The following is a 16906-nucleotide window of genomic DNA, read 5'->3' on the forward strand; positions in this document are numbered from 1 at the left end:
CAAACATATAATTGAAAGAATAAAATTTAATTGAATCAGACTACGTTTTAATTTATATTACAACATTTTTTTTTGGTATATTGATTTTTTAATTACGTGTTTCTTTAAATAGCTTAAATTTATGAGATACTTGTTAAGTTTATTGTTCAAATATAATATGTTTTTCGTTTCGGTGATGCAACAACTTATTTGCCCGTTACAGTCATCGATCGTGACGTGTCTCGCGGATGACATGTCGCCATGTCGTAATTCATTAATCGGGTTTTCGATTCCGCACACGGCTGTCGGCGTCTGTCGCAGATTATACTTTACCCGCGAGCAAACATTTCTCTCACGTGACTGTAAAAGAGAAAGAGAGAAAAAGAGGTGGGTGTTGACAAAATAAATCATGCTCGTTGGCTTGATAATGGGAATATTTAATTCGAATTTAAATAATCTTACAAGTATCAGTTGTCGCGTGATCGTTCGTATGCGCTCGCTACGCTTCATATACCATACGTAAATAAATAGCTAAGTTACATTTTAAACAGTCTATCGAGATAACGTCGTCGCTAAATGGTAAATTATGTACACGTCGCTCCGCAATTACATATACAACACACCTATACATAGCTCGTCTCTATTTACTTCTCTCTTTATTATGTATAATCTTCTATTGCACGTCGCAATCACTCCAGTTTTTTCGCGATATATAATATCTTACAATTTTTACAATAAATTAACGAAAAATCTGATTCCCCTCTACTCTTACTCGTCCGATCCCGATTTTTTTTTCTTTTTCTCCGTCACCAAGACGGTCCTGTAGGTTTTTCGCATAAACGACCTTGCCGGAAAAATTGCAAAACATGGCACTTGTTAATCTCCTTCGTAACAAACTAACCGTTGCATGCCATCGCACGGTATATTAATCGAATATATTTTATTTCTCCGATCAAACGTAATCAATTTTGTGAGAGAAAATTAATAACATCGATATCTTTTCTCGATGAAATAAGAACTCCGGATTTTTTTGCCAACGATGCAAAATATTATTAGCTGCTTCTCTGTTTTTTGTACGACAATATTTTACACGGAGCATCTCAGGAAATTCATTTGTTCTCTGATGAGACGCCTTGTATCGTCGAATTGCTTTTCTTCTACGAAATCTGAATCCAACGTGTACTGCGGTCTAAGAACGTGCAGCGTCGTAATGTTTTTATCATCTTTTCCTAAAGCGATGGCAGGGAACGGCGACCGTAACTTATTCGCGTCACCATCTCGGTAAAACTAACTTCCCGCTCACGATTATTTCGAACGAGCTGGCAAGCGACATTCGCCGAAACTGTTGTTCTATCGGAAGCTCTAATTACAAGACAAGAATTCCTCGAGTTGACTCTGTCTAACGAGTTGTACTAATACGTCTAGCGAAATAAATACTCCAGTCTTTCATTTTAAGGAAGAGAAATGACAGACCGTTGACTTTGGTCCGCTCTACAAGCTTCTTATTAGTCTTTTGGCCTGATGATACGACTCTCTTCAAAGTAATACACTACATATTTATCTTTTATTTTTTTTTTAAAACAATATATGAAGATTTACATTGCGCTTTGGTTGATTCGTTATTTATTTTCAAAAACTCGCAGTCAGCGAAATAGGACGAAAATTGTTTTTCGACAAGTAATGTTCTGATTCTTTTGAGAAAAAAAAAGTTATTGGTTTCCATAAGAAAGGAATTATTTTATAAAATTCTAATAACGAATGATTTCCTACTCGGGAGAAGTTTTCATATCAAGCGATCTGATAGATTTTGAAAATTATAGAATTTCAGATTCTACTTTCCCTTCGCAACATTTTCTTAAAAATACTTACGCAAAGAATTAAAACTGAACAGAGGATGATTCGACCTTTGCTTACAGCTTTCTTTGGAGTCAGATATACGAAATTCAGGAATCAAAATTGCAAAGTTAAATTTTCCGAGTGTTTATTTAAGTTTGCAATCGTCATTTCGCTTGAAGCTCCGCAGCCTGTTCCTCTTCCTCTTTAGTAAGCGGTACCGTCGAGTGATTGTAGAGCCCCTGTGCCATCAGCTGAAGAGCCAGAGGATTTTTCTGGCCGCTGGCCTTCTTGATTTTCGCCCGCTTGTTCTGGAACCAGATTTTGATCTGCGCCTCGTTCAGACCTAAATCCCTCGAGAGCTGTTGCCTCCGTCTTTCCGTCAGGTATCGGTTCTCTGCAAATTCCCTCTTCAATCTCGCTAACTGTTCACCACTGAACGCGGTCCTGGGACGTTTCTCTTCGGGGGTGCCGCCACCGCGTCCGTCTGTCCTCTTCACTCTTCTCGTGCGTGGACCTGGAACACGGGATGATTCTAGCGTTAACTCGTATCTGTCAATATGTTCGTCCAAAAGCATTTCTACAATGCGTACAAAAATATTTCATATCTGAAGTTACACAAAATAAAATAAAATTTTTCGAATTAACTTGTCTCCTTTAAAATATGTAAAACTGTCAAAGTATTTTTTTTTGTTACAGAAATACACGTATTTATTATAGACAAGTAACCCGTAACCGTAAATAAATTTTCGTTTACATCAAGTAAGCATTTGCATGGAAATCAAACTGACCAAATTGCAAATTTAATAATTAAACATGTGTTACGTAACAATGTTTTACAAAATACCTTTTAATTTATAGCGTTTGAAAATTTTTATTTTATCTTTAAAATGTGTCTCAGTTTGTAATTACTTATAAAGAAAAGTAAAACCATAAGTGAAAACTCGTCACATATGGATTAAACAAGATTTTTGTGAAACATATTTTCTCTCTCACAAAGTTTTTGTTTCTTTTTTTTTAAATATACGAAAAGGCGAGTTTCTCAATCGCTGTTGTTACGTGAAGAAGTGGAATCTCGCGGATGACGATACGCAAGACGTTAGGTTTTAAACAATGCTTCGCAATACTGCTTCACGGGCAGACATTGATTCAGCAAGTTTACACGCCGATAAATCTGAGAAATTAACGAACCATCGGTTGGCAAGTTTTACGGCAACTTTTATTGTCTAGGCCTGTCTTAAGTGTTTTTCTCTCTCTGGCGCGCCAGGTCTAAGTCCGGTTATGCGCGTGTGTCTTCTATAACAAGCCAGTTTACTTGGGAGGAGCCGCGCGAGGTCGGAAAGTTCGTCGATGGAATAAACGTCCGGCTGAAAGGATCGTCCTGCCGACGAAGTAAATCCTTCCGTCTCGATTCTACCTGCCTTATCGTTCCCGCGGACGCGTTCGCGCGGAATCGCCGTGACGTTCGGACGGACCGTGGCGGTGGCGGCTTTATCGTAAATCAAATGCATTATTATTGCCTCCACGTTGCGCATCTTATGCCCGCCGCAACGTCACTATTCGCGCGTTTACGTTGCGTCAGCGCAGACGCCTGAGATCCGATAAGCTTCGCGCGAGATTTCGACGAAGAAAGTGAGTCTTCCCGAGAATGAGATAATTAACAAGAAGAGATAAATCTTATATAACGCAACGTAAATATATTCGATTGTTTATACGCGAAAGATTTTTACGACAGACCACTGCCAACCTTCGGTTGGCGAGAACAGTAGGAGTATGTGTTTTACCAAAGTGGATCGTTGACCAAAAGATCTCCTCAACTACAATATACAATATCCTTATCAACTTTTGTCTACAGACTTTATTAAGGAGTCAGACCACCCTAACGAGGTCTAAAATAACAAGCATAAATTCAAGATTTTTTAAAAAACCAACTACTGCGTATAATTAGGTGATATTTTACAGTTATAATACACACAATATGTATTGCAAAATTGTAAATTTTTAAAGTGATTAAGTTCAAAATAAAGGCTCTACAAATAATTCTTACAAACCTTTTTTGCTGCAACGGGTGTAAGTTTTTTTTGGTAACTTCGCGATTGATTTAATTTTTGATAGGAATATTCTTAAGAAGATCTATTGTGTAGCGTACGGATTTTTTTTCTTGAAAATTGTGGAAAAGACATCGATTTGAAAAAAAGTAGTTTATTTTTTACCTCGAAGTATTGAACTTAAAAAATTTACTATAAACAAATGGATTAATATATTGAAACATCACATATGCTACACAATAGATAATCTTTCTAAGAATATTTTTACCAAAAATGAAGTCAATCGAACTATTAGTTTCCAAGAAAATTTTACACCCGTTGCGGCGAAAGAACTTTGTAAGAGTAATTTGTGCAGCCTTTATTTTAAGTTCAATTACTTTGAAAATTCACAATTTTGCAGTACATATTGTGTATATTGTATCTGTAAAATATCACTTAATTATACAAAGTTAATTAAAAAAAAAATTTGAATTTATACTTATTTTAGACCCGGTCAGGATGGTCTAATCCTTTAATCAAGTTTGGTTTAAAGCATATAATTATTACGTACGTTGTGTAATTTGCTTTTTTCCAAAAGCTAAGGAAATGCGAATTTATATTACGTTAAAATTTTTACTCAAAGATCTCGGAATCGTCAAAATCGGAAGGAGGCAGTCCTGCATAATAACGTACAATCGACTGGGAGTGTCAAATGTCATTACGGGAATTTATATTCGAGCCTGAATTCGAGAAACTGCCGGAAAACGTTCCGAGAAGCGAGCTATTATAAATAAATAAAAAAGCAAATCGTGCCGTGCGGGCATTCGTTCTCCCCCTTTCCACCTCGCGCCATCTGGAGTGTCGTCGCGTTGTTATTTAAATTTGATTGTTATGGTCGCGCACCCTACTTCGCACGAGCACACACCCTGAAGTCCGCTGTACATTAAGGTACGAGCGCGTCGCGAAGAAAAGAGTGTAAACAGCGTAACAGCAACACCTCCGATCGAAGCATCTGGATTATTTTGTGTCAAGAAATGCAACAAGATGTTCGTGAATCATGTTTGTTAGTAACCGCGCGATTTTTGCGCACGTATCGATGTATTTATCGATGCGGAGCGTGCGACTAATCGATTTTGTTGTTAAACAGTTGGTAGAACCGACTCGCCAGTCGCCTCCGCATGCCGGCACGATCGCGTTCGATATCCGATATTGATCGCGGATCCAAAGGGTAATTCGCCGATAGGAAGCTCGAGCGGTCCCAAGGATCTTTTCAAGGATCCTCCGATGCCGTGGAAGTGGTCGCGGACGGTAATCAGTCCTCGTGAAACGGAACGGGTGTCGCGGAGTGCCGCGTTTCGGTGATTGCGTCGCAATCGTCGCGTTGCGTCGTATGTGAGGGAAACGCATTTCGACGGATAAAGGATGGCAAGGACGCGTGTCGAAGATGCGTGGTGAAAAGTGTGCGTATCGAAAGCGCGAGGTGACGTGGTGAAAAGTACTTGGAAGTATTTCTAGTGAAGTGACTTGGCGAAAATTCCGAAGGGTGTCCGAGGTGTATGACGCGCGGCGAGCAGTAATGGCGGACGAAGGGAGCAACGTCTTTTCTCTCCGATTTCCGAGGATTTTCCGATGCCGCGGAAATGGTCGCGGACGGTAATCTTGGTCTTGGTGAAACGAAACGGGCGTTGTGGACAGCGTCGAAAGGTGGTGTGTGATTGAAAAGTACTTGGAAGTGACTGTAATGGAATAACGACTTCGAGAAAATTCCAAGAGATTTACGTGAACGTGCAGCGAGCAGTTATGGGAGCGGTGAAGGGGAGCAATGCATTTTTCCATTTTCCGGACGTGGTCGTCGAAAAGTAAGTCGTAATGCAAAGTATATTTACTTTGATATAAGAATTCCTCGCGATTTACGGCGAATAAAATGAATTGGAGTAGATTAGAGACTAGGTTAGGTAAAATTATGCGTAGATTTGCTCTTAGAATTTTATTTTAAAAATCGTGATAGTCGTGGGACAACATCGACTTTGGAGAATTTTATTATTTTTACTTTTAGTAAAATTTAGTTAAATTTTAATAAAATATAATTAAACTACGTTGTTATAAAATAATTAAAAAATTTTTTTTTTTAGAAAAAAATGTTGAAGATTCTAAAAGTTTTCTTAAGAATTTTAGTAAAATTTAAAACCATTTTATATCACAAAGTAGTTTATTAATATTTTCTAGAAAATTTTTAGAATTTTTTCTCAAGAAAAAGAATTTTTATATATTAACCTTCCGTGATTCAACTGAGAATTTTAAGACCTAGGCGAAGTTTTCAATTTTGAATTATTCTGTCTCAAATTTGGATACGTAAAAAAAAAATGAAAAACGTTTCGTATTCTGGAATACTAAAAGAGTGTACCAGAATTTTTTCAGATATTTTCGCGAGTCCAAAAATTCTTTCAAAAATATCTACCAGGCACCAATGAACCGGTTGGACTAAAAAAACGGTAAAAAAATTTAGCTTAATATAATTTGAATAAAGATAATTTGAATTTTTAAATACAAAGAGATATCAATTTTTTTTAATATAAATAGATGATTAAATTAAATCAAATATCTTGAATCGGGTATTTATTTAGTGAAAAGTTAAATTCTTTAAAACGTGTTTGCTCGAGCTTTCACGCCTGATACCGTGGCACACGCTTCGCCAAATAAGGGCGAAAGCGGATTAGCATCCTATAATATTGACGGCATTGTCGTCAGTGGTTGGGGAGTGGTGAGCTCACTTCAGAGTCGGTTTTTCGATCATGGAGTTGAGCACAAAAATTTTTGAATACTTCGGGAAAGCTTTAGAATTCTTGTGCAGGCATTGACGTATGATAATGGGCACGCGGTAGTGTTCATAATTGCATGGCATTGCCTTAATTTTAATATAGGATTGACGGCATTGTAGGCATTGACTAACAATAAGCATTGTCGGCAGTGTACAAAAATGTCGGCAGTGTTTTACAGCAATGCCAAAAATCGGCATTGGTGTACAAAATTTTGGGTTAAATCAAATATCTTGAATCGGGTATTTATTTAGTGAAAAGTTAAATTCTTTAAAACGTGTTTGCTCGAGCTTTCACGCCTGATACCGTGGCACACGCTTCGCCAAATAAGGGCGAAAGCGGATTACGCGATTCTTAATAGACGCGACTTGCTTTTCCCCGCGTGAGTACTTCCACTCGTGTGATTTCCGCATGTAATTCCCAGCTAATAATTCACGAGATAAATACTGTGCGCCGCGCCGCCCGGCACCACGTTTATACGCTCGCAGCACCGGCAGCTATAATTGCATATAAATCAAATCATAACGATCAACACCGGCGTTATCGGCCGATCCGATCTTTGCAAAATATTTCGTGGAAATTTTGAGACCGCCTCACGATAATCGACTTGCGCGTATACGTCGCCTACGATCTCTTCCATCGAAAAATCGTACATCTTCTCACGTGAGAAAAGCGTTTAGATCGATGGCTCTTTGTGTGATTCTTAGCAGATATCTTTACGCGACTTCGAATCATCGATCACGTCGCGCGATGCCTATTGAAGTTAATGAAGCTGAATATATCTTGAAAGCAAAAAGAAATGAATGCGAGATGTTTGGCACATATAGCTAAATACATATGGCTAAAATTCTTGCGATATTTTTTCAACACGTGTCACGTTTTTTGTCACATACTATATTTAATGTATAATATTTGTTATTTAATAATCGTTTTTTTTTTAAATTATAAAAGTTTATATTTGGAAATTGCTAAAAGTTATACGTATCTCTCAGTAGACTTGTTGACAGTACAGATGTGTGAACTATTTGATTCTGATTTGAATCTCTACATGGAAAGAACGATTTTGCTAAAGTATATAAAAATTTAGTTAGATATAGATCTGAAAATAATTTTGTTAGGCCATCAGAATAATTATGTTGGACTCTCAAACTGAATTGTTAGAATATTAAAAATTTGTGCAGCATGCTCATCATGTTTGAACGTCCATCATAATTATTTTGATGGTTCAATTAAAATTATTTGTAAATCTATGTATCCAATTAAATGTTTAGATACTTCAACAAAATCGTTCTTTTCGTGTACGATTCTTGAATCCAAAATATTTGAAATTTTTGAATCTAAAAAATTCGAAAGAATAAATCACATGTATTGACAACATTATAGAATCACATTTAAATTATTAACTTGTATCATCACGGAGAAAAATAATTTGTTAGCATAACAGATTTTGTGTTGACGTAGCAAAATCTATTAGTTATTACGTGAACACAGCAAAGAGATTAATTAAGGGTACTAATTGAAATTTGATAGATCCAAGTTTGCAAAAGTTACAAATTATTTTGCTATAAAAACACATTTATTTTTGAAGGAGTAGAAGATGAGCAGTAGTATTTTTAATCTAATAGAGTATTTGCAAATTATTTACTAAGATTTTATTTTAACATCTACAATTAATCTAATTGTAAAGACTAATACACTCATCAAATTTTTTTTCTATTTTAGAAAAAAAAATGCTGTTCTATTAACGAATAATTTCGAAATTAGTTGTGTTAACTAAATTTTGTTGCCACTACAAATATGCAATAGCAAAAACAATTTTGCTACATATAGCAAAATTATTTTTCTCCATAATATAATCAGTATTATTTTTCTTATACAATAATTTTTTTTCATTATTTATATCTTATAATTTGACCTAATAATAATTATATTGTTAATAATTATATGAAAGTTGTATTTCAACGATTTGATTCTGGTAAAATTTCGTCGATTTGGTTCGATTCAGAATTGACAAAGAAATTAAATTTCATTGATTCGATTCGGCATAAAAAAACTTTGTACATATCTACCTGACATACATCAGTTGTACGTCCAATTAAACATTAGTTTTTAGGAAGCAGGTAGGGTCACGCTATGTTATAAAGTATTACATATTGAAAAGGAAACTCCGTAATTGCGATCTATAACATAATGTCAAACGGTTTGTCTGTTGACCGGGCTTTAACGATCGGCCAAGAGAGATCAGAAATTACAGGCTTGTGGAATATAAGTCGCATTGGAAATGATAATTATCGAATGTTGCTGCGCGGTAGTAAATTACTGTTGACTACGAGGATCGTTCGGCACGTATGAATTTTCGCAGTGAAAACCGTTTTACAACGCGTAATCATTCAAAGCGAAGATCATAGTTACATGCTTTAAGTAATATTATCGGAAAAGTAGTTTGTTCCGCATGATCAAGCATCGGCATACGTCGACGAGGCTTGAGTCGTTAGTTTCCCGTCTCCGATTGGCTCTTACTGACGGCGACGCGATCGATTTCTATACGTGTGGTCGTAAAAAAATCTCTCGAGAAATTCATCTTCGTCGCGCCCGATGGCGCTCATAAAATGTCTTACAAAACTGCGATTACTCGCGACACGTTGCTGTTTTTGCGTTTCGCCAGACGTGCTAATATTTAGAAAGACAAATATTTATCAAGATATGTGTAACGACAGCCCGTGTCATATACGCCGTATTTGTTGAACGTTTATTTTTTGCGAGTTTATCTAATCGACAAGATTTATAGGAGAGGTCACCCTCAAAATTGCCGAATTACTTTTGGAATAAAAATGAAATTTTTGGAGAGAGAGAGAGAGAGAGAATGAAAAAAATGTATAAAAAATAATTAGGGTCTTTCAGTAAAACTCTCGTGAGCGCGGAGTATCGCGAGGTATCGAGACGTCGGTCGGCTAGTCGCGTTAAACGTACACGCATACCATCCTTGGCAGTTTTCTCCTCCTCAGGAATGACTGAGGTAACGAACAGCCAGCAGTCTAATTACTTAAGCGCGAGGCAGTCTTGCAGTCAAGCGCAGAGAAGAGGCTTCTCGCGCTCCCCAGACTCCTCGGCTCTTCTCATTCTCGCCCTTCCCACTCACTTACGGTAATCCCTCTCCAAAGACTCGAGGGTAAAACCAATAATGCTAAGGCGCCTTCTCTTCTCCCCTGCTTAAGCACAACCCCAAAAGTACCTTCGGAATACCCGGCGACGTGCGGCCGTGGAGAAACACTAATTTCCTTGTCTCTCCCACTCCTAGAGATAGACGTCAGCTCGTAGCTCGGTCTGTCAGTTTAATTGCATTTTTTTTTCGCAGCACAATTGTGTACGCGCGCGGACGCGACTGTGCGAAGCGACATGACATTTACATTGCTAATCAATTCGACTGTTACACGGAAATTGCTCCGACTGATGTTTAAACAAACATTGCTGGTTACTCTCATTTGCATGTGAATAATTTTATTGCGAAATACGGAGGAGAGACTCGATCTCTCGACGTCGCCGCGTCGCGAGGAATGAAAAAGCGTACCGTTAAAATTCACGCTCGATACTAAGGATGATCGATACTAAGGATGAAGTTATAAGATCGCTTGTCCATCGACGCGACCGCCCTACTAATTTTCTCGTTCTATTCTTGAGATAGATGTCGGCTACTGGCCTCCAGTCTCTCCTTCGGGCGATTCCCGCGTAACGAATAGCGGCTGCTAATCTAGCGATCGGCCTTTCGAGTCCGTTGCTCAACTTATGCCCATCACGTTGCTTTTAATTACGCCCGTATCGGCAGAGACGCGAGAAGAGGCGGCGCAGAGCACGAGGAATGAAAAAGGGAGAGCCGTGTCTAGAATTCGTTAAAAATGATCGGTAAATTAGTAGGATTCCGCGCGGAGCAAATGGCCGACGATCGTGTTCGGGGAGCGAATTGCGTTGCGCTCCGCGCGCGTTGAAATTTAAAGCGATTCATTTAACTAAACGGCTCCGGTGCAAACGAATGGCACAATCGAGGCGCGAGACGTGAGACTAACACGTGTCGCGAAATTAATAATGGAACATTTCGGCTAAACCTAAATGTGCGCTCGTCCATCTTTCAGTTTGTAAAGATAAATTATCATTACCCGCGGCGAGAAACCTGAATGTAGAAAGCTGCACTGCAATTTCATCCGGCAGAATTAGAAAGTACGAAAAACAATGCGACGGGGATATATTTCAGAATTCAGTCGTAAACTAATAATAATCGTAAACTTCTCAACGGCGCGGCGCGGCGGCGCAGCTTTCGCTCGAGTCTCGCGCCTTTCTTCCTCTCCCGCGGATCTTTACGTCTCAAACGCCGCTCGTGACGCGATAATTACAGCGTTTACGAACGAAGTTCTCCGTGCGGAGCGTGTCGGCGACACAATGAGAGTCGGCAATCATCCTGGATGATGCGCCCAGACGGGCGAGAGGGAGTCTTCGCGGTGCCTCGGTTAGTTGCGTCTCGGTCTCGCTTTCAGATAAGCCGTGTGCGATTAAGTGGCCGTAGGCGAGGTGAGTCGTACGGCCGCGGCGTATGAATCGTTACATCGTTCCCGATACGCGAGGCGATCTACCTCGTACGCACTAAAGTGCCATCCGGCTCGCACTCGCGCGGAACACAGATACCGGAATATCGCCGGAAGGGAAACGGCGCGAGGACAAAGTTGAGAGGGTGCTGTTAAAGTTGTCAGCGTGAAATGACGCGGGCGACACATAGACGGAGCACTTGACGTACAAGAAATTACGCCCGGATAAAAACCTGGGTGTTGCTTTGGGTCGCTTGAGTATTCATGACTAAAAAAAAGGCGGTCCTCTCCTCTCTCTCCTCTTCCCCCTTCCGTCGACCGATGTCATCCGATGATTACGGCACTGGACTAGCATTGACAACTTAATGATAAGCTCTCGTCGCGCAAAATAAACCGGGCAATGAGCGATTATCACATTTTAACATGTGAAGCACACTTAATCAAGATTTGTTACAAGAAACGTTTTTTTTTTGTTTTGCGGCCCCGCAATTGCGAATGTAATTTCGAGTTCGTCGTTATTGTAGACAGGATGTTAAATAAGACAGTTTACTGATCATTTGCGCAGAAAAAATTAGCCAAACCAACAATTCATTGTTTCATATGTATAAGCAAGAATATAAAATTTTCTCGAAAGAATTTATAATCTTAAACAGACATAATTTGCTTATATGAAGAAATTTTGTAACCAAATTATGTCTGTTTAAGACTATAAATTCTTCCGAAGAAATTTTATATTCTTGCTTGTATATGAAACAATGAATTGTTGATTTGGTACCAATTTTTTTTCTGCGTAGAAACGGCCAATGTCGCAAATATGAGGCCACGCGTTTTAATTAAGAGAAGAAAAATCTACCTTGTTCACCTTCGTTACAAACATTATCAGGTTGCCCGGTACGAATGCGTTGCTTTAAATCAGCGTTACTTGAAATGTTACTTGAAATTTATCACCGATAATTATGATATCCTCGTTCAAAGACGGCGAGCTGATATGCTAATAGAATGATAGGAAGAGGACATCGTCATTAAGTTGTTAAGGCCATTCCTTCGGTGCAGCTGGCGAAGGCGCACTTCGCTCAATTTTCACCAATTAGCCGCGCAAGCCCGATGGCGTTCTTAGCTATGCAAGTAAAGGTACAACGTACTAGTACGGTTATAGCGGTATTACCTTCAGGACAAAATTTCACAAGAAAGACTTTTGAATTTCATTTTCTTCATTTTGGCAGTCTACAGTTTATTTTAAATTTATATTCTCCAGTTGCAAAAATTTAAAAAGTATTTCTGAACATCTCTTCAATCTGATACGGTACGATAATTTACAAATAATAAAATTGTTTTCTTCTTGGCAGCTAGTTTCAGAGCATTTGCGACCAATGCAACAAAAATATTTTGTTAATTAGGAAAAAAAAAATAAACCTAGAGAATCCTTTAGTTTTTAAACGATAATTTAACTCGTATAGCCAAAACGTCTTTAAGAGCGCATTGAACGCGAAGCATATCGGATAATGACGGGAGAAGCGGCGAAATAAACACAAGAATTGGCCGATGAAGCGTCGCGCGTCGCATTCTTGTCGCGAATCGGAATGGAACGATCAAGCGATCGATCGGCCGCGTTCAGTTGCGAGAGCCGATCGACCTGTCCTTTCCGTGAATCTGATCGTCCCGTCCTTGTCCGGGTATGTGCGTCGGGATACGTAGGAACGAGCCGCGAGCGGAGCCGCTTGAGTTATGACTACGACCATTACTTGGGACAAACGAGGCTAAGCGTGTCGACACGGAGCCGAGAGCGGGCAGGTCTCTCCACGATTCTCCCAAGTCATTCTCGACTCTCGAGAATTACGAGTGCTCTCTCCGTCTCTCTTTCTCTCGGGCCCGTGAGCCTTCAGTACGCTCGCAGCTCCCGATTGACAGTTTTAAGACCCGTCGTTGATTCTGCGACGGCACTCGTTATCCAGGACGCGGATTCCGCATAGGCGCTTTACGTATTTCCTACGCTCGCCGCGAGCATATATACGATATCGCGAGCGGCATAGCGATACCTTGTAACCTACATTTTCGAATTATTTACGTCGCAAGGTTTTTGCGAGTCGCAGCTGTCTCCGCCGAGTGCGTCAATGCCGACGGTATTTCAGAGGCATAAATGGCCGAGGTACAGAACGAAGTGAGACGAAAAAGGTTGTTTATGACAGTGCCGTTCTAAGGAGGGTACTAATTCTCTCCTTGTAACTGAAAAAAGTTTCATATCGAATAAAATTCCACGCACGTACAAAGAAAGTAGACTGAAATGGAGAAGCAAATCTCCGGAAAGTCAGTTTCATACATGCTCTCGAGCGTTCATAAGAAAAATAATGTCTCTCTTCAAAGTAATCGTGGCATTCGCCAAAGCGTATTCTCAATGCTGTAAATCAATCTGTGTATTAATTTATTTACGTAATTACAGTGCGAATCACAAAGAGGTGAAAGTCGTCTTACATTTTGATGGATCAATCTGATTGCAAACCACTGGATATCCATACGCGTCATTGAGATATCGATTTAACGCAGAACATGCCAGCGATCGAGCACGGGGCAAGCTTACACAATAAGCGTATTAATGGCTTCGTGCAGAAAAGCTCACGTTCCACGATGCCATTTCGTCATTAGTCTCGTCTAGCCCGAGTACGGCTCGTAACCGCCGTGGGTCGTTACTTACTTCGTCCTGAGAACAAAAAAGAAAAAACATACCGATTAAAACTCCTGTCCTTCCGAACAACTTCATCAAATGCACATTTTACATTTATCTATTTGCGTTTTTTGTGCACACAGTGTCGTTCGTTATTAAAATATCTTATACATAGGCATTGTCATTAATATAAATTTCAAACGTCGGTGTTGTTACAACTAGGTGAATTCTAAGATTTAGATTAATTTCGTGGCGAACACAGTTTTCATTTCGTTAAACAACGTTGGCACGACTTTTCAAACAAACGGTACTTGTAAGCAACGTTGGGATTTTTCGTTTGCTCGAGATATTGTTAAAAGTATCGCTCGTTACGCGCGGTTTCCCGTCGCGATTGGCTGGACCTCTTATTATTATGAGGTCTTCGTTAGGGTGTTCCCCGAGTTAACTCATAGAACTGTACGAAAAGTAGCCATTGGATCCGCGGCTATATCCATAACCATAAATAATGATCACTGATTGGTCACTCGTCGATCGTTACTCGAGTGTACGTGACTGCGTTTACGTTTCCACGGGTCGTTAACTCGTTTCCATTAAGGCGCGGTCTTGTCTGCCTCTTTTCCTTTATCGCCGTTTCTTTCCGTCCCTTTTCCGCGTACGTCGGTTAACCATCATCTGATTTTAGACGCGCGGCATGTGTATCCTTACATTACGGCGATTAAGCGCCATTCTGAACGCGATTGGTATTTCTTAAATGCCTCTTCAGTATAAAACACTAATGCGTCATGTCTTTGAGGGTTCCCTTATATGTAGAAACATTCCCTGGCGCAATTGTTATTATTACGTAATGTCAAGTAATCACATTTTCTCACGATGGATTTAACGTTACGAATTATTCAAAATTTTAATTTTTTAAATGTAGATACATTTAAAAAAATTTATTCTGATTTAGAAAAAATCAAGATTTTGTACAACATTGTAATCATGTTTTTTTCATAACGAATTTAATATAACAAAATTATTGAAAAATTTATGTTTAAAAAATGTACATTTCAAAAAATTTATTTTGGATTTTAAAAAATTATAATTTTATATACAACGATTGTGAAAATATTAGATCTTTAGAATATTCACTGTTAAAAATCGGCAGCAGAATGTAATGTAACGAAACCATATTTCAAGCAGATACATAAAAAAAATTTAATGTACATTTAATGTAACGTTGTCAAAAGTGCACTAAATTTCATGCACATGCTTTTTGATTATAAATACATTACGTTTAATGTACATTAAATTTAATTTTTACCTTAAAAATACATAGAATTTCATGACATTTTTAACAGTGTGAAAAAATAGATGATCGACCTTTCAGATATTAACTCTCTTGCGAAGGTTGTGCAGCTCGCGATAATAAGCATCAAAAATTACGAGCAGAAAGACATTTGCGAGTAATGCGTAGTTCCAAGAGACGATTAATAGCTTCATTGCATCCTACGCCGCCGTCGATGCAGAAGTACCGGTTCTGCTAACGAGACCGCCCCTTTCTTATCCCTCTCGTCCCTTGTATTTGCTTTTGATCTTTCTCCTCCTCCATAACTTCGTCACCTATTCTCTTCGCGAGGCGATTAAGTATGTAATAAGCAACAATAAATTTAAATGCGATCCTTAAAACATGTCGCCTGTTACGGCTATTTATTACATTTCACGAACCTATAATTAGCCGTATCAGTATTTAAAAAAATTTAGTGAAACCGTACACTTCGCTATTACATTCGTATAATTGTACAATTTCTCGAAACCTTATTGGTCGGCGGCATGCAAAAAGGACATGTCTTCACACTCGGGCTCGCGGACGAAAGGGTTTAGAAAGCGGCGCGGTCCAGGTGCTGGAGTCTCAACCGCCTGCGTGGCGCAAAGCAGGAACTATAATCCGACGTCTTTTGCCATTTAGTTTTCGTGTAGCCTCGATGTTATCTCGAGAAGGAAAGTCACTTCGCAAAGGATCATTGCGCTCCAACGCGCAGTCACGATCGCCGTATTGCTACACATCGGCGTCGTGTCTTATATGTTGTAGGCGTAACCGGCACTGTTGAGATCTTTATCGGTTCGTCATTATTATTACGTTACATATCGGGATTACATCGGCCCCTATCCCACCTCGCGATTAGAAGGCGGTTGTACATCGAGGTCCCGAGTTAACGCGCGGATAAGCGCGAGAGACATACGACACCGCGAGCTGGTTGCCAGCGAAGCAAATCAGCACGACGACGCGCGCGATGTACATTGTTCTCTCGCTTCGTGGAAAGGACTTGATATGCACTCGCGCGCGTTGTTATTAATTATTACGTCGCGCGTACCGAGTTATCGCGCGGATCATCGATCGTCACGGCGATCGTATCATTCGGCGTTTATCTTGTCTTTCGGCGGAAATGCGCGGAAGAATTTGAGACTCCGGTAGCTGATTCGCGTCAACAAGCAGCCGTATACAATAAATACTTTTGATTCATTGCAAAGTGCGTTGTAAGATTTGATGAAGAGGATGCTTGCCAGAGATAGCTGCATCTTGATTAAAGAATTACTATGAAGTCAAAGCAAAAGTATCTTTTAACCCGAGAATAGTCACCTAAGTTTTTTGCCATTTACCTCAGTAAATGATCAACTGTTTTGTAATTTATTTGAGATTATTATGAATTTATATTCAATATATTTTTTTTTAAGTAAGAAGAATGAAAAATATAGTTACGATCAGTAATAAAATAAAAACTATTGTACTGAACTTTATCTTTTCGCTGTTAGGGTGTAGAGAATATCTCAGATGATTACTTTTTAAATCTGAATCAGTGAAATATTACTGATTTGCAGTGCTACACTTATAACTATGATTGTGACTATTCTCTTCAGTTTTTAGTGATTCATATTAAGAAAGGAGTATTCACACTGACTGGAAATAATGTTCTGTCAATGAAAAACGGTGCACACTGAGAGAAAAAATTATAAAATTTTAATAAATATTTAAATAGT

At 39.0% G+C, this 16906-nt stretch overlaps 1 protein-coding gene across 3 annotated transcripts in view; it reads right to left on the reverse strand.

The window, feature by feature from the left end:
• Nucleotides 1–395: 395 nt before the first annotated feature.
• LOC105199889 (probable serine/threonine-protein kinase DDB_G0282963) overlaps nucleotides 396–16906 on the reverse strand; it is a 78113-nt gene continuing 61602 nt past the window's right edge. The window contains exons 2-3 of one of the 3 annotated variants that reach the window (XM_011167171.3): nucleotides 13919–13924; nucleotides 396–2347 (exon numbers count right to left, since the gene is read on the reverse strand). In XM_011167171.3, the coding sequence (XP_011165473.1) occupies nucleotides 1980–2347; nucleotides 13919–13924 (374 nt within the window). In that variant the 3' untranslated portion in view covers nucleotides 396–1979. The remainder of the gene's footprint in view (nucleotides 2348–13918; nucleotides 13925–16906) is intronic. The other 2 variants (XM_011167172.3, XM_039451491.1) reach the window with 2 other exon arrangements.

The sequence above is a fragment of the Solenopsis invicta genome, chromosome 7 (genome assembly GCF_016802725.1).
Source record: "Solenopsis invicta isolate M01_SB chromosome 7, UNIL_Sinv_3.0, whole genome shotgun sequence".
In the NCBI taxonomy this organism is placed as follows: domain Eukaryota; kingdom Metazoa; phylum Arthropoda; class Insecta; order Hymenoptera; family Formicidae; genus Solenopsis; species Solenopsis invicta.